This window comes from Pelophylax lessonae, assembly GCF_965119305.1.
Source record: "Pelophylax lessonae genome assembly, chromosome: 7".
NCBI classification, from domain to species: Eukaryota; Metazoa; Chordata; class Amphibia; order Anura; family Ranidae; genus Pelophylax; species Pelophylax lessonae.
Window position 1 is genome coordinate 278128873 of NC_138774.1, and position 24532 is coordinate 278153404.

General features: G+C 47.6%; 1 protein-coding gene across 1 annotated transcript in view; it reads left to right on the plus strand.

Annotated features, from left to right (window-relative positions):
• The first annotated feature begins 4432 nt into the window (after positions 1 to 4432).
• The window catches only part of FUBP3 (far upstream element binding protein 3), a 145272-nt gene continuing 125172 nt past the window's right edge, over positions 4433 to 24532 (plus strand). The window contains exon 1 of the mRNA XM_082263076.1: positions 4433 to 4621. Coding sequence (XP_082119202.1) covers positions 4532 to 4621 — 90 coding nt within the window. The 5' untranslated portion in view covers positions 4433 to 4531. The remainder of the gene's footprint in view (positions 4622 to 24532) is intronic.

Sequence of the window (24532 nt, forward strand, 5' to 3'; positions counted from 1 at the left end):
AACTATTCCTTTGTTTTCCCTTCCTGAACCCCCATCTCTTGTTGGGTTCCCTTTTCCGTCTATTTTGACTTTGTTCCTGGGGGCCTCGAAAAAATTTCCTGGGAACATCTTTCCTCTTTACCGGAAATTTCTTCCCCCTTTCCGAGGACCTGGCTAGGACCTCGTCTAGTCCTGATCCAAATAATAAGGACCCCTCAAAAGGCAAAGCACAAAGCTTTGTCTTTGAGGTAAGGTCCCCTTCCCATTCTTTCAGCCAGATGGCTCTTCTGGCTGAGTTTAAGAGGGCACCTGTCTTAGCAGAGGCTACTACCGACTCTACAGCTGCATCCGCCAGGTAGGCTACTGCCTTCCCAATCAGGGACAGTGAGTCCTGTAAATCCTGAGTCTTTTCCTGGGGTAAGTTTTTATTCAACCTGTCCAACCAACAGCAGGTATTCCTTGCTACACAGGAGGCAGCCAAGGCTGGAGCCATGGTAGAGGCATTGGACTCCCAGGCCTTCCTTAGGAGAGACTCCGCTTTCCTATTCATGACATCCTTGATACTGCCTGTGTCAGCAAAGGAGAGGTCAGATTTCTTGGTCACTTGAGCCAAGGGTGCATCTAATTTGGGACTTTTAATCAGCTGTTCAATATCCTCCTCTTTAAAGGGGAATCTGCGTTTCCATGACACTGGTTTCTTAAACTTAGTCTCTGGACGCTGCCATTGCTGAAGAACCAACCCTTTGAGGGATTGGTGGATGGGAAAAACCCTAGAAGGAGTCTTACCTAGACCCTTATAGAGCCTGTCCTGGGCTGATGTCCCTTTTTGCAAGTCGGGTTTTTCTTCAGAGGCATACACTGCTTGAAGGAGCCCTTGCATGTTATCCAGCCCAAACAGATTCCTGGATGGTTCTGTTTCCTCTGCTTCTTCTGAGTCCCTGTCCCCTTCTCCCTCTGAGTTGGATTGGGAGACTGAGCGGTCTATCTCATCTTCCTTCTGTCTATTTCTTTGTAATCCTGAAGGTAGACTCTGAGGAAAGGACTGGCTGACCTGTCCTGGTCTAACAGAAAGGCTCTCCTGTGAAGAGGTACCTTCCCCTGCCGGAGAGGTTGAGGATCCTGAGTTTCCTAGGGAGGATTTGACAGTCTGGATTGTTGTCAGCATTTCCTCTTGGACTGTTTTTAGGAAGTCCTTCATTAGGGCTGATGATTCCCTCCCTGCCAGCTTATAAATGCATTTGTAGCAAAAAGGTTTTGTGTGGGAGCTAGGTAATCTGTCTGCACAATTACCACACTTTTTTGAGGCAACAGATCCAAACCCTACAGGTGAAGCACTCTTCCTCTTCCAATTTTTTTGAAAAGGTATGAGGCCCATAGAAAAGGACACTTAAACAGTCCTACTATGGGCAGGGAGAGGGAACATCAAGCATTTCAAGGAAAGCAAAAACATCAGCAGACTTTTCTTTGGAAAAAGTTAGATGCACTGCAGCACTTACCCGGGTCCAACCTGGGTTTGGCTGGCGTTGCTTGGTCCAGCGCTTCTTCCTTCCCGGGTGGGTGAGTAGAAGGCTTCATCTCCCTGGCAGCTGTCCGAGCTCCTGCGGCTTGGGAGTCTGCACTACCGCGTGGAAGCGGTTCCGGCGTCTCCTCCACCTTTCTCTTCCGCATTATGCAGGAACTGACGTCACCGGATGTTGCCGGGCTCCTTCCGCTCCGGCCGCGAGGCTTGAGGCGCTCGCGTCTGACGTCACTTCCAGCGGGAAACTTGAATCCTAATCCTGTGGAGGAGAGCTGCTGGCGCCGGGAACACGGTGAAAAAAAACCTAGATGGATCACCCGGGTGACCGACGGTTTTACCGATGGAAGAGGCGACCTGTGAGAAACCCGGGAGGGGTGGCAGGTAGAGCTCTACTCTCGATGGCTTTGCTGAACCTGGCTCACAGGGGGACCATAGGACTATCAAAAGTATGCAGGTCAGTAAAAATAACAAATGTTTCGTAGGAAGAAACACAATCTAAACTGAGGATGGAGGGAAGGGTTGGGCCTTTTAACTATGTTTAATTAATTGTGTTTCCGGTAGGAGGAGCCTATCATCTCTCATGTTTGGGCCGTCCTGGAAGGCGATTAGAGAAATAGGGCATTCATCTGTTCCAAAAAACGGACATTGACAGAAGCAGATGACAACGGATGATCATCTGTTTTTACATAGAGATGCATTGATGTCCATCTTTCATCAGTCAACGGATGGATAAAAAACGGACAAACGGACCGTATGTGTGAAAGGGGCCTTAGATAGATTAGGTTTAGAATGTGGCACAGAGCAGCTTTAGCAAAAGATGGGTTTTGCCTGGACTTCTCTTTTTAACCCCCCCCCCTTTTTTTTTCTTCTCTCTGTCACCTCTTCCTAGGGTTTATTTTCTTGTACTTTTCTCCTTGGGGTCACTATTGTGAATCTCTCTCAATTGTTATGTAGGAACATTTCCATTTTTTTTGTAATGGTTTATGAATGGAAAAAGTGAAACTTAAGTTTATTTAGGTGTGTTTGATACAGCAGGTATAGAAAAGAATCACCCACTTTAAAATAGTCACATTTTGTTGCTTTGCCGCCTGAAATGAAGACAGACACAGTTTTTGCTTTATCCAGCTGTATTTACTGAGTGCAACTTATAACATCCAAGTGAAAGATATAACACCAACATGTCAGGAAAAAATACAACAGAAAAAAGCATCGTGCACCAGGAGTAACCCAGGACCCACTCCCCCAGCATAGGATCTGGCACTGGGTCCCAGGATTTCATCCCGATACCTAATGTCCCTCCATGGATATGCCTCCTCAGACCATCACTGACCCACCACCAAACTGGTCATGCTGAACAATGTTACAGGCAGCATAATGTTCTCCATGGCTTCTCCATACCCTTTCACGTCTGTCACATGTGCTCAGGGTGAACCTGCTCTCATCTGTGAAAAGCACAGGGCGCCAGTGGTGGAGCTGCTAATTCTGGTGTTCAATGGCAAATTTCAATCGAACTCCATGGTGCCGAAAAGTGAGCACAGAGCCCACTAGAGCAGTGGTCCTCAACCCTGGCCCACTAACAGGCCAGGTTTGCAAGATAACTGAAATACATCACAGGTGACATCATTTGCTGCTCAGTGATTGCAGTATTCTAGTCTGCATCTCCCCAAGGTAATACATAAAATCTGGCCTGTTAGTGGGCCCTGAGGACCGGAGTTGAGGACCACTGCACTAGAGGACATCGGGCCCTCAGGTCACCCTCATGACCTCTTTTTCTGATCGTTTGTTCATTCACACCAGTGGCCTGCTGGAGATCATTTTGTAGGGCTCTGGCAGTGCTCCTCCTGTTCCTCCTTGCACAAAGGAGCAGATACCAGTCCTGCTGATGGGTTAAGGACCTTCTACGGCCCTGTCCGCCTCTCCTGGACCTTCTACGGCCCAGTCCGGCTCTCCTGGACCTTCTACGGCCCTGTCCGGCTCTCCTGGACCTTCTACGGCCCTGTCCGGCTCTCCTGGATCTTCTACGGCCCTGTCCGGCTCTCCTGGATCTTCTACGGCCCTGTCCGGCTCTCCTGGATCTTCTACGGCCCTGTCCAGCTCTCCTGGATCTTCTACGGCCCTGTCCAGCTCTCTTGGACCTTCTACGGCCCTGTCCAACTCTCCTAGAGTAACTTCCTGTCTCCTGGAATCTCCTCCATGCTCTTGAGACTGTGCTGGGAGACACAGCAAACCTTCTAGCATTGACACGTATTGATGGGCCATCCTGGAGGAGTTGGACTGCCTGTGCAGCCTCTATAGGGTCCAGGTATCGCCTCATGCTACCAGTAGTGACACTGACCCCAGCCACATGCAAAACTAGTGAAAAACAGTCAGAATACATGAGTAGGGAAAAAATGTCAGTGGCCTCCACCTGTAAAACCTTTGCTGCTCAAGAGGTCACCTCATTGTTGCCCATCTAGTGCATCTGTTGATCATGCCATTAACACCAAAGCAGCGGAAATTGATAAACCCCCTCTGCTACTTAACTGACCAGATCAATATCCCAGGAGTTTAATTGACTTGGTGCTATACTCTGATTAAAAAGTGTTCCTTTAATTTGTTTAAGCAGAGTATATAGGAGGTCAGTGAGGGGGCAGGGTGGTCCACGTGGCAGGCCTGTCTCCCCCTGGGGGTGTGAGGTGATCATGTGATATGTACACAGTATAAGGTACTGTACATACCAGTACACAGGAGGAGGACCCCCTCCCCCAATCCCTGTGAGGTCAGTCGCCCACCCTCCTCTTAAATATTCGGAGCACGGCTCAGCCTCACACATAACACATGTCTGGATGAGGGGGGACTTCCGGCGCAGCCTCGCTCTGGCCCGGCGTGACGTCATCCTGAGACCGCTCTATGCTGTCCTGCATCTGGGTCACCCCTCTTCCGGCGGAAGTGATTGTCGCTGTGTCGGCCTGAGCTTCCGGTTCTGGGTCCCCGGGCGCAGTGAGTGAGGTCGGTGGTGAAAGCGGCGGCCTCCTCCTGTGGGTGGCGGGTGCCATGGCGGAGCTGGTGCCGGGACAGAGCGCGGCTCCCGTGGGGATCAAGTCTGACGGATTTGCGGACGCGCTGCACCACCGGGTCCGGCAGGTGAGGCCGGCCGTGTCCGGGAGGGGAGCAGGCCGCAGCTCAGCCTGGGAGGATGGGTGGGAGGAGGGGAGGGATTCCTGAGCCACACGGCGGGGAGGGGAGAGAGAGAGACAGCCCGGGGATGCTGGAAGACTTCTAGGCCCGAGGCCTCATCCTAGGCCCTGACCCATTTCTGTCCACACTCTGACCCACACAGCTAACACTTCACCTCATCCAGCACATGTCTGACCCACAGAGCTAACACTTCACCTCATCCAGCACATGTCTGACCCACAGAGCTAACCCTTCACCTCATCCAGCACATGTCTGACCCACAGAGCTAACCCTTCACCTCATCCAGCACATGTCTGACCCACAGAGCTAACCCTTCACCTCATCCAGCACATGTCTGACCCACACAGCTAACACTTCACCTCATCCAGCACATGTCTGACCCACAGAGCTAACACTTCACCTCATCCAGCACATGTCTGACCCACAGAGCTAACCCTTCACCTCATCCAGCACATGTCTGACCCACACAGCTAACACTTCACCTCATCCAGCACATGTCTGACCCACAGAGCTAACACTTCACCTCATCCAGCACATGTCTGACCCACAGAGCTAACACTTGACCTCATCCAGCACATGTCTGACCCACAGAGCTAACCCTTCACCTCCCCCAGCACATGTCTGACCCACAGAGCTAACACTTCACCTCATCCTGCACATGTCTGACCCACACAGCTAACACTTCACCTCCCCCAGCACATGTCTGACCCACAGAGCTAACCCTTCACCTCATCCAGCACATGTCTGACCCACAGAGCTAACACTTCACCTCCCCCAGCACATGTCTGACCCACACAGCTAACACTTCACCTCCCCCAGCACATGTCTGACCCACACAGCTAACACTTCACCTCCCCCAGCACATGTCTGACCCACAGAGCTAACCCTTCACCTCATCCAGCACATGTCTGACCCACAGAGCTAACACTTCACCTCATCCAGCACATGTCTGACCCACACAGCTAACACTTCACCTCCCCCAGCACATGTCTGACCCACACAGCTAACACTTCACCTCCCCCAGCACATGTCTGACCCACAGAGCTAACACTTCACCTCATCCAGCACATGTCTGACCCACACAGCTAACACTTCACCTCATCCTGCACATGTCTGACCCACACAGCTAACACTTCACCTCATCCAGCACATGTCTGACCCACAGAGCTAACACTTCACCTCATCCAGCACATGTCTGACCCACACAGCTAACACTTCACCTCATCCAGCACATGTCTGACCCACACAGCTAACACTTCACCTCATCCAGCACATGTCTGACCCACACAGCTAACACTTCACCTCCCCCAGCACATGTCTGACCCACACAGCTAACACTTCACCTCCCCCAGCACATGTCTGACCCACACAGCTAACACTTCACCTCCCCCAGCACATGTCTGACCCACACAGCTAACACTTCACCTCATCCAGCACATGTCTGACCCACACAGCTAACACTTCACCTCATCCAGCACATGTCTGACCCACACAGCTAACACTTCACCTCCCCCAGCACATGTCTGACCCACACAGCTAACACTTCACCTCCCCCAGCACATGTCTGACCCACACAGCTAACACTTCACCTCCCCCAGCACATGTCTGACCCACACAGCTAACACTTCACCTCATCCAGCACATGTCTGACCCACACAGCTAACACTTCACCTCCCCCAGCACATGTCTGACCCACAGAGCTAACACTTCACCTCCCCCAACACATGTCTGACCCACACAGCTAACACTTCACCTCATCCAGCACATGTCTGACCCACACAGCTAACACTTCACCTCCCCCAGCTCATGTCTGACCCACACAGCTAACACTTCACCTCCCCCAGCACATGTCTGACCCACACAGCTAACACTTCACCTCCCCCAGCTCATGTCTGACCCACACAGCTAACACTTCACCTCCCCCAGCACATGTCTGACCCACACAGCTAACACTTCATCTCACCCAGCACATGTCTGACCCACACAGCTAACACTTCACCTCATCCAGCACATGTCTGACCCACACAGCTAACACTTCACTTCATCCAGCACATGTCTGACCCACACAGCTAACACTTCACCTCCCCCAGCACATGTCTGACCCACACAGCTAACACTTCACCTCATCCAGCACATGTCTGACCCACACAGCTAACACTTCACTTCATCCAGCACATGTCTGACCCACACAGCTAACACTTCACCTCCCCCTGCACATGTCTGACCCACACAGCTAACACTTCACCTCCCCCTGCACATGTCTGACCCACACAGCTAACACTTCACCTCCCCCAGCACATGTCTGACCCACACAGCTAACACTTCACCTCCCCCAGCACATGTCTGACCCACACAGCTAACACTTCACCTCCCCCAGCACATGTCTGACTCACACAGCTAACACTTCACCTCCCCCAGCACATGTCTGACCCACACAGCTAACACTTCACCTCCCCCAGCACATGTCTGACCCACACAGCTAACACTTCACCTCCCCCAGCACATGTCTGACCCACACAGCTAACACTTCACCTCCCCCAGCACATGTCTGACCCACACAGCTAACACTTCATCTCCCCCAGAACATGTCTGACTCACACAGCTAACACTTCACCTCATCCAGCACATGTCTGACCCACAGAGCTAACACTTCACCTCATCCAGCACATGTCTGACCCACAGAGCTAACACTTCACCTCATCCAGCACATGTCTGACCCACACAGCTAACACTTCACCTCCCCCAGCTCATGTCTGACCCACACAGCTAACACTTCACCTCCCCCAGCTCATGTCTGACCCACACAGCTAACACTTCATCACCCCATCTAAAGCCTTACCTACAACCCCCCCCAGCAAAAGTCTGACTCTTAATTTTGCATAATTACTGCCTGGATCCTAGAGCTGACACTCTTTCCACTGCTGATGTTTGAGGTGTAGTAGAGCTGCCCCTCAGCTGATATCTGACCTTTATCTTCTGCAACAGGTATCTTCCCCCAGCTAATGTTTGTAACACAGAGCTAGCACTCTATTTATTGCAACTGATATCTGACAACCAGAAGTAACTATATTCCACCAGCTCATGTCTGACCCACAGAGCGAACACTCTCCTAGCTAATGTCTGACATTAAATGCTAACTACCCTCTCCCAACTAACATTTGATCCCCCAGTTCCCCCAGCTAATGTCTGACTCCGAGGGTGAACGCTTCATTTCCTACAGATAACTGACCTGCACAGCAAACATGCATGAATGTTCTGGGGCTCACTCACTCATTGGCTGGGGTGGAGTGTTCACTGTGGGGTTCAATGACCGTCTGGGTAAGCGAGTTGTTCTGAGGGTCACCCACTGAGTGGGCAAGCTGAGGGTCACACACATCGAGGGTCCCACACTGAGCGGGCAAGGCGAGCCTGGCAAGGGTCATACACATCGAGGGTCCCCCACTGAGTGGGCAAGGTGAGGGTCCCCCACTGAGTGGGCAAGGTGAGGGTCCCCCACTGAGTGGGCAAGGTGAGGGTCCCCCACTGAGTGGGCAAGGCGAGGGTCCCCCACTGAGTGGGCAAGGCGAGGGTCACACACATCGAGGGTCACCCACTGAGCGGGCAAGGCAAGGGTCACACACATCGAGGGTCACCCACTGAGCGGGCAAGGCGAGCCTTGCAAGGGTCATACACATCGAGGGTCCCCCACTGAGTGGGCAAGGCGAGGGTCCCCCACTGAGTGGGCAAGGCGAGGGTCACACACATCGAGGGTCACCCACTGAGCGGGCAAGGCGAGCCTGCCAAGGGTCATACACATCGAGGGTCCCCCACTGAGTGGGCAAGGCGAGGGTCCCCCACTGAGTGGGCAAGGCGAGGGTCCCCCACTGAGTGGGCAAGGCGAGGGTCCCCCACTGAGTGGGCAAGGCGAGGGTCACACACATCGAGGGTCCCCCACTGAGCAGGCAAGGGTCACACAAATCGAGGGTCCCCCACTGAGCAGGCAAGGGTCACACACATCGAGGCTCCCACTCTGAGCGGGCAAGGCGATGGTCCCATACATTGAGGGTCCCAACCTGAGCAGGCAAGGGGAGGGTCACACACATCAAGGGTAGCCCACATCGAGGGTCACCCTCTGAGCGGGCAAGGCGAGGGGTTGCCCACTGAGCGGGCAAGGCGAGGGTTACACACATCGAGGGTCACCTACTGAGCGGGCAAGGCGAGGATCACCCACTGAGTGGGCAAGGTGAGGGTCACACACATCGAGGGTCCCACACTGAGTGGGCAAGGCGCAGGTTCCACACTGAGCGGGCAAGGCGCGGGTCATACACATAGAGCATGGATCCTCAAACTACGGCCCTCCAGCTGTTGCGGAACTACACATCCCATGAGGCATTGTAAAACTATGACATGACTAGGCATGATGGGAATTGTAGTTCCTGAACAACTGGAGGGCCATAGTTTGAAGACTCTTGACATAGAGGGTCACCCACTGAGCGGGCAAGGTGAGGGTCGCCCACATCGAGGGTCACCCACTGAGCATGGCAAGGCGAGGGTCACACACATCGAGAGTCCCACACTGAGCGGACAAGGCGAGGGTCTCACACTGATCCACACGCACTGTCTGATCCACAGAGCTTACGTTTCATGCCACACACAGTGTCTGGCTTGCTGAGTTAGCAATCTCCAAACCAGCATCTTCTCAGTTCTTCCATGGCTTTTTCCTACTGCAGAGCTTATCCTACATCTCGTACCCCTTCCTTCCTCTACAGACCTTCATCAGATTTACACTGCATATGCTTTACTTCTGGACTGGTTCAGGAATACAAGTTCCTGGATCCTGAGTCTTCATACATTACTTTCTCTGTAAAGTGACATTTGAGTGACCTGTGATGTGGAGCTTCTAGCATTGCTGGAACTTTAAGCTCCCTAGCTGTAGAATAGCCTCCTGTAGAATATGGCCTGACCCGCAGAGCTTGCAGTTTTCCAGCATCACCACTATTTACCTTGTCTGAAGATCTCCGCTTCCTCATCTTTGCCTTAGCTTGCAGCCAATCTTTTTCTGGATTGACCTTTTTTTTCCCTTAGTGGTTTTGAGCAACCTGTGGTGTCTAGATGTTGTGGACCCTACAAATCCTAGAATGACCTGTTGTTGATGAGCTTGGGACTTATTGTTCTCCAACATCTTGAAAGACATTGAGTTCCGAAAGTTTACTCTGTCCCTCCGCTTTACATCTCAAGAGTGCAATTCTTCAAACTTGCAATGAGTTTCTTGCGCTGCTCCCCTTCTCTTAGGTCAGGGAAAGCAAATCCTACCTTCATGGACAACCCCCCAAAAAAAAAAAAAAAAACTGGTCATTACATATTACTGGGCCTTGTAGTTCCTCAGCATCTTGAAAGCCACTGGCTGTCTGCCTCTGGGATCTAGACTAACCATTTCATCTCCTGTCCTCCTGCTGGCTGTCCCTGCACCTTCTGCCTGGAATTTACGGCTCCTTAACTTTTTCTAATGTGTGTCATGGACTGCTGTGATTGTTCTACTGACCCTGCTGTCACATATTAACAAATAAAGTTTTCTATTTTAATGTCCGTCTTTTTCCCCTTTCTCTTACCTGCTTCTACTTTCTTTGTTATTGTTCTTGTATATCAGAGATCCTCAAACTACGGCCCTCCAGCTGTTGCGGAACTACACGTCCCATGAGGCATTGCAAAACTCTGACATTCACAGACATGTCTAGGCATGATGGGAATTGTAGTACCTGAACAACTGGAGGGCCATAGTTGGAAGACCCCTGCTATAAATGTGTAAATGCAGAAATCTTGCAATCTGGAATAACGCAGCACAAGTTACCTAAGGCAATATGGGCTTGGGCAGTGATGGTGAACCTTGGCACCCCAGATGTTTTGGAACTACATTTCCCATGATGCTCAACGACACTACAGAGCATCATGGGAAAGGGTTAACCTTGGTGTTTTGGAACTACATTTCCCATGATGCTCAACGACACTACAGAGCATCATGGGAAAGAGTTAACCTTGGCGTTTTGGAACTACATTTCCCATGATGCTCAACGACACTGCAGAGCATCATGGGAAAGGGTTAACCTTGGCACCCCCAGATGTTTTGGAACTACATTTCCCATGATTCTCAATGACACTACAGAGCATCATGGGAAAGGGTTAACCTTGGCGTTTTGGAACTACATTTCCCATGATTCTCAATGACACTGCTGCAGTGTACTTGAGCATCATGGGAAATGTAGTTCCAAAACATCTGGGGTGCCAAGGTTCACCCTTTCCTATGATGCTCAACGACACTACAGAGCACATGAGCATCATGGGAAATGGTGAACTTTGGCACCCCAGATGTTTTGGAACTACATTTCCCATGTTGCTCAAGTACACTGCAGAGCACATGAGCATCATGGGAAATGCAGTTCCAAAACATCTGGGGGTGCCAAGGTTCACCATTTCCCATGATGCTCATGTGCTCTGCAGTGTAGTTGAGCATCATGGGAAATGTAGTTCCTAAAACATCTGGGGTGCGAAGTTTCGCCATCACTGGGCTAGGGAGTTATGGCGGTGGTACTTTGTTTTTTGTTTTTTTAGTGACTGTTGTACCCCCTTTTGGGAGATAGATTAGAAAGGATTTTATTTTTTGCTGGAGGAGTTTGGACCATGCTATTTAAAGGGTTTTATGCATTTCTCTGTGTCCGCTTCGTGTAGAATTTTGTATTTGAAGGTTTTCTGTTTTTCTTTCTTTTGGTTGAACTTTGGTTTCTTTTGTTTTTTGTCTCTTTTTACGTTCTAACTATGGTATGTAATGTTCTATACCTGTGAGCCAGAAAGGCAGTGTACCAAAAGCGTTATATTGGTGCCTGAGGTAGTCGTCATTTTCAGCCAGGGTTCCACCAGAGGTTTCTAGGGGTTTCTTAAAGAGGTTGTAAACCTCCAGATTTTTTTTTTTTAAAGTACACCTGAAAGACAAACCCATAATGAGCTAGTATGCATCGCATACTAGCTCATTATGAAATACTTACCTTAGAACGAAGCGCCGACCGCTCACCTCTCTCGTGGGTGACATGTTTTGTCACCCCTCTTCCGGGTTCGCGGCATCCGGCCATCTGTTTGGCTGCAACTGCGATTACGTCACTTCCGCGCATGCGCTGACTGTCACGGCACGGGGCTCTGAAGGAACGGCACCAGCGGCCGTTCCTTCAGAGCGCATGCGCCAGTGACGTCACTGGCTGCATGTAAGGTAAATATCTCCTAAACGGTGAATGTTTAGGAGATATTTACAGTACCTATAGGTAAGCCTTATCATAGGATCACCTATAGGTACAACTTGCCGAGGAGGGTTTACTTCCTCTTTAAAGCGGAGTTTCGCCTCCCCCTCCAAAAATTAAAAGAAGTCAGCATGTACACACGCTGTACACACGCTGTACACACGCTGTACACACGCTGTACACACGCTCTGTAGCTGCTGACTTTTAATGTTAGGACACTTACCTGTCCTGGAGTCCAGTCATGTCGGCACCACAGTCGATGTTTCCATCGGGTGCTGCTGCCGCCATTGCCGGTAAGGGAACTCGGCAGTGAAGCCTTGCGGCTTCACGGGCGGGTCCCTACCATGCATGCACAAAGCCCGCTGCGCATTTTGGATTGGCCCGGGGGGGGGGGGGGGGGACCTAACTCAGAGGGACAGCGATGCGGTGCCGTCTCCCGGAAGTGAGGAAGGGTACCTGTCAAAAATGGGTACCCGTTACACCCCCCCCCCCCCCCCCCCCGAAATGTGGCACTGGAGGGGGGCAAATGAGCGGAAGTTCGACTTTCGGGTGGAACTCCGCTTTAAGCTGTAGCAAATTAACATCCCATTAAGGCCATTTCATGATGGGGAAAAAAAACTGGCACTTTAAATCCGTTGCTAGGAAGTGTCGTATGACATTTCTGCGGTCCTCTAAGGCCATAGAGTGGCCCTCGCTTGACTTCCTGGTTTAGGGGACAGCGGATCGTATAGTTTTCCCCACTACCGATGAGTCCGGTAAGTTGGGAAAACGACCGGGAAGTGGTGGAAGGGTCCGCTGTCCATAAGGGCGATCCCATGGCAAATGCGCCACTGGCACCACCCTTATGTTAAAGCAGACAGCCTGCAATTTAAAAAAGTACCGGGGTTATGGCAGCTACCGGCGTAAATAAGTTAAGTCGCATCAAAGTCGGACCACTTTGAAATCGCTCAAATATGAATGGTACTTATTGGAAATTATGGAGTATGACTTGCCATGTAACTTTGCACACAAGTGTGAAAGGGGTCCTAATCGCACCACAAACCTCCAGGGCCAACGTCACTTGGCAAAGCCAGCTGCATGATACCAATGGTCTATTTAGTTTTCTGTAAGGGTGGCATTCTGACTCGCTGTAGAAGCATTCTTTTCAGTGACCATTAGGCTCCATGTACACGGGACGTTGTTAAAAGTCCCCTTTTGAATGCTGGAATTTTTAGGACGTTTGAAACATCCGTTCGGTCGCGTTTGTACCCGCGTTTAGCGGGCGTTTGTGTTTAGAACCGCGTTCGGTCGCGTCTGTACCCGCGTTTAGCGGGCGTTTGTGTTTAGAACCGCGTTCGGTCGCGTTTGAAACGCCGGGAAACACACGTTCGAACGCAAATAATTGTGTTCTAAAAACAGTCCCTGAACGCAACTGCCTGCAAATGACTGTAAACGACCTGTACATGGACAGATAAGATAAAATGTAGATGGGTTCAGGGGCTTCTAAAAAAAAAACGCCCAACTGCTCCTAAACGGCCATTTCCAGCGTCCCGTGTACCTGGAGCCTAAATGTAAGATGTGTTTGTTCCTACTAACCCATAAAGAATTCGTTTTGGCAGGAGTTTCCTGAGACCTAAAACTTATTTCAAGCGTTCCTTTGGGGTAAAATGTTAAAGGGCTGATATAAAGATCTGCATTTGTTTACCAACTCTGTTAAGGACCTAACCGGGGGCAGATTATTTTGCATCTAACCCTACTTTTTTTTTCTTGGCCTAGTTGTCACAGGTTCCTGGGGCTGGGTTCACATCTATGTGAATCTGATGCGGGTTTCTCTGCATCCAATTTGCATGACAGGAGATTGTGACCGGCTCTCAATTGAGCCAGTTCACACATCTCTGGGGTGGCTGCGGAGGCTCAGATTGCATCTTTGGCTCCATTTCGGCTACGAATTCAGGCAAAATTGGGGTCTGATTCATCCCTGCTGTCAGCCGCATCTGTTTTAAGTGTGAACCGAGCCTGAATGTTTTTCTTTACACTATGCACTAGACTGCACGATAAATCGTTAAAAAAAATTGTGATTTTTAATTCAACCCCCCCTCACGATCTTAATCCGGCATTTCCATGATTCATTTAACAGTGCAGAGCCGTTCTCTGCTCATACCTGTCAAAGAAAAATCAGCCGGTAAAGTTTATCACAACATTGCGCAGTTAAAAATCAGTATTTTTTTTGCTAGAAAATTACTTAGAACCCCCAAACATATATATAGATATATATATATATAGATATATAGATATAATGTTTGGGGGTTCTAAGTAATTTTCTAGCAAAAAAAATACTGATTTTTAACTGAGCAATGTTGTATTTTTCCCAGAAAAGTGTGTGTGTGTGTGTGTGTGTATGTATGTGTGTGTATAATAAATATATATATATATATATATATACTGTAGATAATGGGGAATATTCCCAAAGGGTCTCCAAGGCACAAGCCCAAGGTGTGGGGGCATGGGTCTGGATAGGAAGAATGGAAAGAAAAGAAAAAATAAAGAAAGGAAGGGGAAGGAATGGGAAAGAAAGAAGAAGGAATGGGGGAAGGGAGAAAAAAAAGGAGAGGGAAAGGTCAGGAAAGAGGGAAGAGAAGGGGAGGGAAGGGGAAGGCAAGGGAAGAGGAGAGAGAAGACGGGGGAAGAGAGGAAGAAAAGGCAAAGGGGAAAAGTAGGAAAGGAGGGCCGACGGAAGGTAGGAAAGAAAAAATATAGAAATGGTGAAACAGAGACAGTAGGAAAAAATGTTGAGGGCTGGTGGGACTTTAAAGGTACCAGGTAGAGCAATAAAGGGGAAAAATGTGTTATAAAAACTAAAAAAGTTTATTGGTACATGTTAAAAACAGGGTATATCAAGCAAAATCATAATTTACATAAACATAAACATACATAAACATATATGAGATAAAGTATGAGCTAAGGCATATAGGCGTAAGGCAGCAATTTGTTGTAAATTGGGTCCGATGAGGAGCATCAGACCATTCCCGACATGTTTCGCGGGCACAAGAGGTCCGCTTCTTCAGGGGTGTAAGTCACATAGGATGTAATGTGCCTTGTATAGCCTGTATGGTATAACAACATCGACAGTTATTAGAGTATACATATATATCTGTAGTTATTCGTACATGCGAGTGTAAACCACCAGGTGCATCCAAAGCCTCCACCGTGCAAGTGACAGACTAAGTCAGGAAAAGGGAAGGTGCCATCCAAGAAAAGAGTCTCCCCAGCGGATGTGGAGGGGTGATCAGGACAATGAGCTATCCCACATAGAGGTTATAAGATAAAATGAGAAGGTTGTATGTATAGGTCTGCAGTAAATAAAGAAAATGAATATATTTACCGTCACCATAAAGGATATAAATTTATATATAAATGCTTAGTACCTATTCGTGTTTCCAAAAGAGGACACACATATCTCATATAGTGGGGAGATCAGCCAAGATAAAAATGCAGCTGGAACTTGGATCCTAAGATCATTGTTAGTCCTACATGGGCAGTGAAAAGCATATCAGCACCCTAAGAATATGCATACAGTAAGAGTATAACCTATATTCAGGAGGGTAGATCTGAGAGAGAAAGAGATTACCTTATACGAATCTGCCCAATGGATAAGACCAAATGGTGTAGGGATGGTAGAGCAGATAAGGCAATAGACTGGCTGTATCATTGAAAAGATTTCATGGGTCCAATGTTAGGCCCAGACAATAGATAATCTAAAGAGGCAGAAACAAAGGTGGCAAATCTTAGAGGGGTACGTCAGTAAAGGAAAATAAATCCGTAGAAAAAAGGCCTTCCTGGAGCTTACCTGTACCATGCTGCAATGGCGCTGAACGCCGTCTCCTGAGAGACAGTGTAGTGAAGCTCCGCCTGATATGGCCCTCAACCCGACGCCACATGCGCATGACGTCACGCGCAATGTGGGCGGGTCAGGTCCTCAACGGCGCGCGCACCTTACGGCAGTGCCGCTCTTGTGTGGGCCACAAACGGCAGCCCAGAGTGGCCGCAGCGAAGACAGAGCGGAAACAATGTCCGGTCATCTACGAGCCCGAGGACCACACATCCGCTGGAGAGTCTATGGAGGCACGCCCCCGTCCGGACAGAAAGCATACTGCAACCGGGGACATGAATAGGATGCACAGATGGGGAGTGTACACTCGCATGTCACAATGTAATAGGAATACAGAAAAAATCAGAAATGCATATATACACATATATAAACATTGTACATTGGTAGAACACCTTTTAATACATCAAAATCCATGGATAAAACAGAAATAAAGCAATGAAGGAAGAAGAACAGGGGGGAAAGTAAGAGTCGATCCCACTTGTTCTAATAGTGTAAAATCCGGTGGGCTACATGGGAGAGCCAAGTAATGGATATATCCCAGGAGCCGACCGGATTTGGAGAAAGAATTTATAAATCTTTTATGGACACTGCTGCTATTTAGGAGGATGGATATAAAGTCCAGGAGAGTTATTAATCAGAAAAATAAATAAAGAAATATAACAGAGAATAAAGATAAATGTCACGTGATTGGATGTGACAAGAGACCTGTTCAAAATACATGAAGGTCTTTAACTTACCCAGCCAGGGATCAGGGTGTAAGACGCCGCTAGCACGGACGGGACAAGAATGGACGCAGTCGACCGAGGGCCGGATGTGCTAGGCAAGGAATGAAATAAGGAATAGAAGATAAATGGGAGCTTAGCCCAAAAAAGGCTTATATGTCAAAACCTCGTTGATTCCTGGAGGTGTCGTGGCCTCCAGTAATTCAATCCAATAGGACTCCTTTTGTAATATACGTTTGTCCAAAAGGAGTCCTATTGGATTGAATTACTGGAGGCCACGACACCTCCAGGAATCAACGAGGTTTTGACATATAAGCCTTTTTTGGGCTAAGCTCCCATTTATCTTCTATTCCTTATTTCATTCCTTGCCTAGCACATCCGGCCCTCGGTCGACTGCGTCCATTCTTGTCCCGTCCGTGCTAGCGGCGTCTTACACCCTGATCCCTGGCTGGGTAAGTTAAAGACCTTCATGTATTTTGAACAGGTCTCTTGTCACATCCAATCACGTGACATTTATCTTTATTCTCTGTTATATTTCTTTATTTATTTTTCTGATTAATAACTCTCCTGGACTTTATATCCATCCTCCTAAATAGCAGCAGTGTCCATAAAAGATTTATAAATTCTTTCTCCAAATCCGGTCGGCTCCTGGGATATATCCATTACTTGGCTCTCCCATGTAGCCCACCGGATTTTACACTATTAGAACAAGTGGGATCGACTCTTACTTTCCCCCCTGTTCTTCTTCCTTCATTGCTTTATTTCTGTTTTATCCATGGATTTTGATGTATTAAAAGGTGTTCTACCAATGTACAATGTTTATATATGTGTATATATGCATTTCTGATTTTTTCTGTATTCCTATTACATTGTGACATGCGAGTGTACACTCCCCATCTGTGCATCCTATTCATGTCCCCGGTTGCAGTATGCTTTCTGTCCGGACGGGGGCGTGCCTCCATAGACTCTCCAGCGGATGTGTGGTCCTCGGGCTCGTAGATGACCGGACATTGTTTCCGCTCTGTCTTCGCTGCGGCCACTCTGGGCTGCCGTTTGTGGCCCACACAAGAGCGGCACTGCCGTAAGGTGCGCGCGCCGTTGAGGACCTGACCCGCCCACATTGCGCGTGACGTCATGCGCATGTGGCGTCGGGTTGAGGGCCATATCAGGCGGAGCTTCACTACACTGTCTCTCAGGAGACGGCGTTCAGCGCCATTGCAGCATGGTACAGGTAAGCTCCAGGAAGGCCTTTTTTCTACGGATTTATTTTCCTTTACTGACGTACCCCTCTAAGATTTGCCACCTTTGTTTCTGCCTCTTTAGATTATCTATTGTCTGGGCCTAACATTGGACCCATGAAATCTTTTCAATGATACAGCCAGTCTATTGCCTTATCTGCTCTACCATCCCTACACCATTTGGTCTTATCCATTGGGCAGATTCGTATAAGGTAATCTCTTTCTCTCTCAGATCTACCCTCCTGAATATAGGTTATACTCTTACTGTATGCATATTCTTAGGGTGCTGATATGCTTTTCACTGCCCATGTAGGACTAACAATGATCTTAGGATCCAAGTTCCAGCTGCATTTTTATCTTGGCTGATCTCCCCACTATATGAGATATGTGTGTCCTCTTTTGGAAACACGAATAGGTACTAAGCATTTATATATAAATTTATATCCTTTATGGTGACGGTAAATATATTCATTTTCTTTATTTACTGCAGACCTATACATACAACCTTCTCATTTTATCTTATAACCTCTATGTGGGATAGCTCATTGTCCTGATCACCCCTCCACATCCGCTGGGGAGACTCTTTTCTTGGATGGCACCTTCCCTTTTCCTGACTTAGTCTGTCACTTGCACGGTGGAGGCTTTGGATGCACCTGGTGGTTTACACTCGCATGTACGAATAACTACAGATATATATGTATACTCTAATAACTGTCGATGTTGTTATACCATACAGGCTATACAAGGCACATTACATCCTATGTGACTTACACCCCTGAAGAAGCGGACCTCTTGTGCCCGCGAAACATGTCGGGAATGGTCTGATGCTCCTCATCGGACCCAATTTACAACAAATTGCTGCCTTACGCCTATATGCCTTAGCTCATACTTTATCTCATATATGTTTATGTATGTTTATGTTTATGTAAATTATGATTTTGCTTGATATACCCTGTTTTTAACATGTACCAATAAACTTTTTTAGTTTTTATAACACATTTTTCCCCTTTATTGCTCTACCTGGTACCTTTAAAGTCCCACCAGCCCTCAACATTTTTTCCTACTGTCTCTGTTTCACCATTTCTATATTTTTTCTTTCCTACCTTCCGTCGGCCCTCCTTTCCTACTTTTCCCCTTTGCCTTTTCTTCCTCTCTTCCCCCGTCTTCTCTCTCCTCTTCCCTTGCCTTCCCCTTCCCTCCCCTTCTCTTCCCTCTTTCCTGACCTTTCCCTCTCCTTTTTTTTCTCCCTTCCCCCATTCCTTCTTCTTTCTTTCCCATTCCTTCCCCTTCCTTTCTTTATTTTTTCTTTTCTTTCCATTCTTCCTATCCAGACCCATGCCCCCACACCTTGGGCTTGTGCCTTGGAGACCCTTTGGGAATATTCCCCATTATCTACAGTATACAATTTAGGGATGTGGTACCATTTTTCTACTGATCTATTACAAACATAATTTTGAATATATATATATATATATGCAATTTTTTGGGAAAAATACACTTCAATGATTAAAAAACTAAAGTTTGCCCAAATGTTTTGTATAATGTTACGATGAGAGTCGTGGTCTCTACTCTAAGCAAAAATATTGTGATTCTTATTTTATCCAGAATTGTGCAGCTCTATACCAAGGGATTCCCAAGTCTCTGTGATAGGAATGAGTGTTTGGGTTGTGATAGGAATAAGTATCTGAGATTGAGGTATCACACTCTAATATTAGACAAAATACCAGTTTTTAAAAAAAAAAAAAAAAAACATTGTATCCTTCTGTTCTTTTAGAGATCAAAGGGATGAACTTTGGTCTGTAAATGCGATCAGTTTAACCACTTAAAGACTAAGCCTTTTTTTTTTTTTTTTTTTTTTTTTTTTTACACTTTTTGCTTACAAGTTATCAGTATTTTTTGCTAGAAAATTACCTAAAACCCCCAAACACAATTTTTTGGGAAAAAATACACTTTAAAAAAAAAAAAAAAAAAAATGGTTGAAAGACCGCTACGCAAATACAGTGTGACATAAAATATTCAGATGACGGCCAGTCAGTTTAGTCTCTAGGGGCTGCTAATATATATATATATATATACAGTGGGTACGGAAAGTATTCAGACCCCCTTAAATTTTTCACTCTTTGTTATATTGCAGCCATTTGCTAAAATCATTTAAGTTCATTCTTCTTCCTCATGAATGTACACATAGCTCCCCATACTGACAGAAAAACACAGAATTGTTGGCATTGTTGCAGATTTATTAAAAAAGAAAAACTGAAATATCACATGGTCCTAAGTATTCAGACCCTTTGCTCAGTATTTAGTAGAAGCCCCCTTTTGATCTAATACAGCCAGGAGTCTTTTTGGGAAAGATGCAACAAGTCTTTCACACCTGGATTTGGGGATCCTCTGCCATTCCTCCTTGCAGATCCTCTCCAGTTCTGTCAGGTTGGATGGTAAACGTTGGTGGACAGCCATTTTTAGGTCTCTCCAGAGATGCTCAATTGGGTTTAAGTCAGGGCTCTGGCTGGGCCATTCAAGAACAGTCACAGAGTTGTTGTGAAGCCACTCCTTCGTTATTTTAGCTGTGTGCTTAGGGTCATTGTCTTGTTGGAAGGTAAACCTTCGGCCCAGTCTGAGGTCCAGAGCACTCTGGAGAAGGTTTTTGTCCAGGATATCCCTGTACTTGGCCGCATTCATCTTTCCCTCGATTGCAACCAGTCGTCCTGTCCCTGCAGCTGAAAAACACCCCCACAGCATGATGCTGCCACCACCATGCTTCACTGTTGGGACTGTATTGGACAGGTGATGAGCAGTGCCTGGTTTTCTCCACACATACCGCTTAGAATTAAGGCCAAAAAGTTCTATTTTGGTCTCATCAGACCAGAGAATCTTATTTCTCACCATCTTGGAGTCCTTCAGGTGTTTTTTTAGCAAACTCCATGCGGGCTTTCATGTGTCTTACACTGAGGAGAGGCTTCCGTCGGGCCACTCTGCCATAAAGCCCCGACTGGTGGAGGGCTGCAGTGATGGTTGACTTTCTACAACTTTCTCCCATCTCCTGACTGCATCTCTGGAGCTCAGCCACAGTGATCTTTGGGTTCTTCTTTACCTCTCTCACCAAGGCTCTTCTCCCCCGATAGCTCAGTTTGGCCGGAGGGCCAGCTCTAGGAAGGGTTCTGGTCGTCCCAAACGTCTTCCATTTGAGGATTATGGAGGCCACTGTGCTCTTAGGAACCTTAAGTGCAGCAGAAATCTTTTTGTAACCTTGGCCAGATCTGAGCCTTTCCACAATTCTGTCTCTGAGCTCTTCAGGCAGTTCCTTTGACCTCATGATTCTCATTTGCTCTGACATGCATTGTGATCTGGAAGGTCTTATATAGACAGGTGTGTGGCTTTCCTAATCAAGTCCAATCAGTATAATCAAACACAGCTGGACTCAAATGAAGGTGTAGAACCATCTCAAGGATGATCAGAAGAAATGGAAAGCACCTGAGTTAAATATATGAGTGTCACAGCAAAGGGTCTGAATACTTAGGACCATGTGATATTTCAGTTTTTCTTTTTTAATAAATCTGCAACAATGTCAACAATTCTGTGTTTTTCTGTCAGTATGGGGTGCTATGTGTACATTCATGAGGAAGAAGAATGAACTTAAATGATTTTAGCAAATGGCTGCAATATAACAAAGAGTGAAAAATTTAAGGGGGTCTGAATACTTTCCGTACCCACTGTGTATATATATATATATATATATATATATATATATAAAAAAATTATTTGCAGACCCTAGAGCATGGGTGTCCAACCTTTTGGCTTCTCTGGGCCACATTGAGTGTAGAGACATTTTCTCGGGCCGCATGTAAAATATAGACTATTAGTTAAGGTAGGGCTGGGCGATTTTGCCTAAAAAAAAAAATCTTTGATTTTTAAAGAAAAATTGATTTTTTGATTTTTTTTTTTTTGCAATGCACTTAAAAAATGACTGCAGAGTCTGGAGGGAGGACTGAGGAGAAGGAGAAGCGCTGTATATGTGTGTCTGACTCTGACGGACCACCGCGCTGTAATAGGTACAGTCTCCCCGGCCTGGATGTGACGTCAGCTGCGGGGCGGGCGGTGCGTTTGTACAGGCCGGTGTTGTAAAATTTTGTCGGACCCGTGAAAAAAATCGGACCTCGTCACTTCCGGTGACAGAGCATCACAAAACAGCTGATAGGAGTCGTCCGTGCGCAGAAGACATTTTTCGAGGTTTGGAAAAATTATAACAGAGAGCGGACAGCTGATTGAGAGGAGGCGGGGCTGAGGTGCGACGGAGGATGGAGGACACCGCCGCGTCATCGAGACATTAGGGACGGAGGCACATATGCAGAGCTGGCGGAGGAGGCGGGATGGAGGAGCGGCCGTGTAATAAATGCAGGGCTTAAGCGACTCCTTCTGTTTTATTATCTTTAGTAATTATCGTATTATTTATCCTTAGGATTTCATAACATTTAGTATTTCTATAAAATAAGATATACTAAATGTTATGAAATCCTAAGGATAAATAATACGATAATTGCTAAAGATAATAAAACAAGGAGTCGCTAAAGTCCTGCATTTATTACACGGCCGCACCTCCGTCCCGCCTCCTCTATTCAGCTCTGCAGATGACGCGGCAGTGTCTTCCGTCCCACCTCAGCCCCGCCTCCTCTCTTTCAACTGCCCGCTATGTGTTATAAGTTTACCAAACCAAGATAATGTCTTGTGCGCATGCGCACTTGAGACTCCCATCACCGGAAGTGACGAGTCCTGTAATTGTGGTTTAGAGAATTCCCTGACCAAGACCATTGGCCCACTACAGGAGACAGTTTCCTGGCAGGCTCGCTCAGGTGGGTTTGGACAAGGACCCTTAATACGTCCAAGCTAATCAGAAAGAGAAGATGTACACAAGCAGATATTGTATATGAATACTTGTCATTTTTTTTTTTAATCCCCACAGGCAATGAAAACTAAAGGAATCCTGGGCACTCACTGCAAGCATTTGTTCGGTACGCTGAATTTTAGAACACCGGGGCTGCGGCGCGCTGTGATAGGTAAAGTCTCCCCGGCCTGGATGTGACGTCAGCTGCCGGGAGAGGAAGCGGGCGGTGCGTCTGTACAGGCCAGGGGCTGTGATAGGATAGGCACCTATCCTATCACAGCCCCTGACCTGTACAGACGCACCGCCCGCTTCCTCTCCCGGCAGCTGACGTCACATCCAGGCCGGGGAGACTTTACCTACAGCGCGCCGCAGCCCCGGCCTGTACAGACGCACCGCCCGCCCGCTCCGCAGGTCCGTTACTGGCGAGTTGGGTGGCTGCACAAGGCAGGAAAAAGTATTGTAAAAAAAACTCGAGTTTAAAAAAAAAAAAATCGTTTCAAACTAAAAAATCGATAAATCGATTTATCGCCCAGCCCTAAGTTAAGGTATATAAGTAATAAAACGCCGCCGCGCCCTTCCTGTGCTGCCCCCCCCCCCCCCAGCACTAATTTAACACAACTAGTGCATGACCCCCTCCAAGGCAGCCTCTGTGGCTGTGCCCCCGACTCAACTTCCTTCCTCCCCAGCAAAAAAAAAAATTGTCGGGGGGCAGTGGGCTGCATTGCCTGCGGTTCCGGGCCACTTGCGGCCCCCGGGCGGCATGTTGGACATGTCTGCCCTAGAGACTAAACTGACTGGCCGTCATCTGAATATTTTTTGTCACACTGTATTTGTGCAGCGGTCTTTCAAAAAAATTTTTGGGGAAAAATTACACTACAATGAATTAAAAAAAAAAAAAAAAAAAAAATGAAAGTAAAGTTAGCTCAATTTTTTTGTATAATGGGATGTTATGCTGAGAATCATGATCTTTATTTTAAGCAAAAAAGTTGTGATTCTCATTTTATCTAGAATTGGGCAGCTCTACAATGCGCCTTGTGTGACTAAAAAGATGAATTTTGTTTTGGCCCATGCAACCGGTTTCTAACATTGAGGGCAGATTTTAAAGTGTAGAGGGGACGATTAATTTGTCCTAATAGGTGGTTCCTCCTGGACCAGCTGCTCTCCACCTTTTTAATACAGAGGAACCCTTAAAATGTTTAGAATATCTCAGGGAGCCCCTGCTAAATAAATGGCTCATGGTACATTAAGCGCCGGTTCACACTACCGCGACGCTACTTCCCGGGGCGACCTCCGAGATCGCGGTGCGAGCAGCGCGCCGCGACCTCAGAGCGGCCGCCACGGACTTCATAACATTGAAGTCTATGGCGGTCGCCTCCTGGTTGCCCAAAAGAAGCTCCGGACCCTTTTTCTAGGTCGGAGCGACTTGTGTCGCTCCTATTAGAACGGGTCCGCAGCTTCCCTATGGGAGGCGACCTGCGGCGACCTGTGAGGCGACCAGGTCGCCTCACAGGTCGCCCTAGTGTGAACCGAGGCTTACATGGTTAGTAAATTGTAAATATAATACCTAAAAGAATAAAGGATATAGAATACCTAGTATATCTGACACCCAAAACACTACTTTTCTGCTTGTTTTAGTAACCATTATGAAATGGATTAAATATATAATATATATTAGCCAGAAATGAAACCCTAAGCCTCCGTTCACACTAGGTCGCTCCAACTTAGGAGGGGACCTGTGAAATAGCGTGCAGCGCGACTTGCACGGACTTCAGATAATGGAAGTCAATGCAAGTCGCCTCCAGGTCGCCCCGAAGTAGTACAGGACCCTTTTTCTAAGTCGGAGCAACTTGTGTCGCTCCTATTAGAACGGCTCCTGTACTACACAATG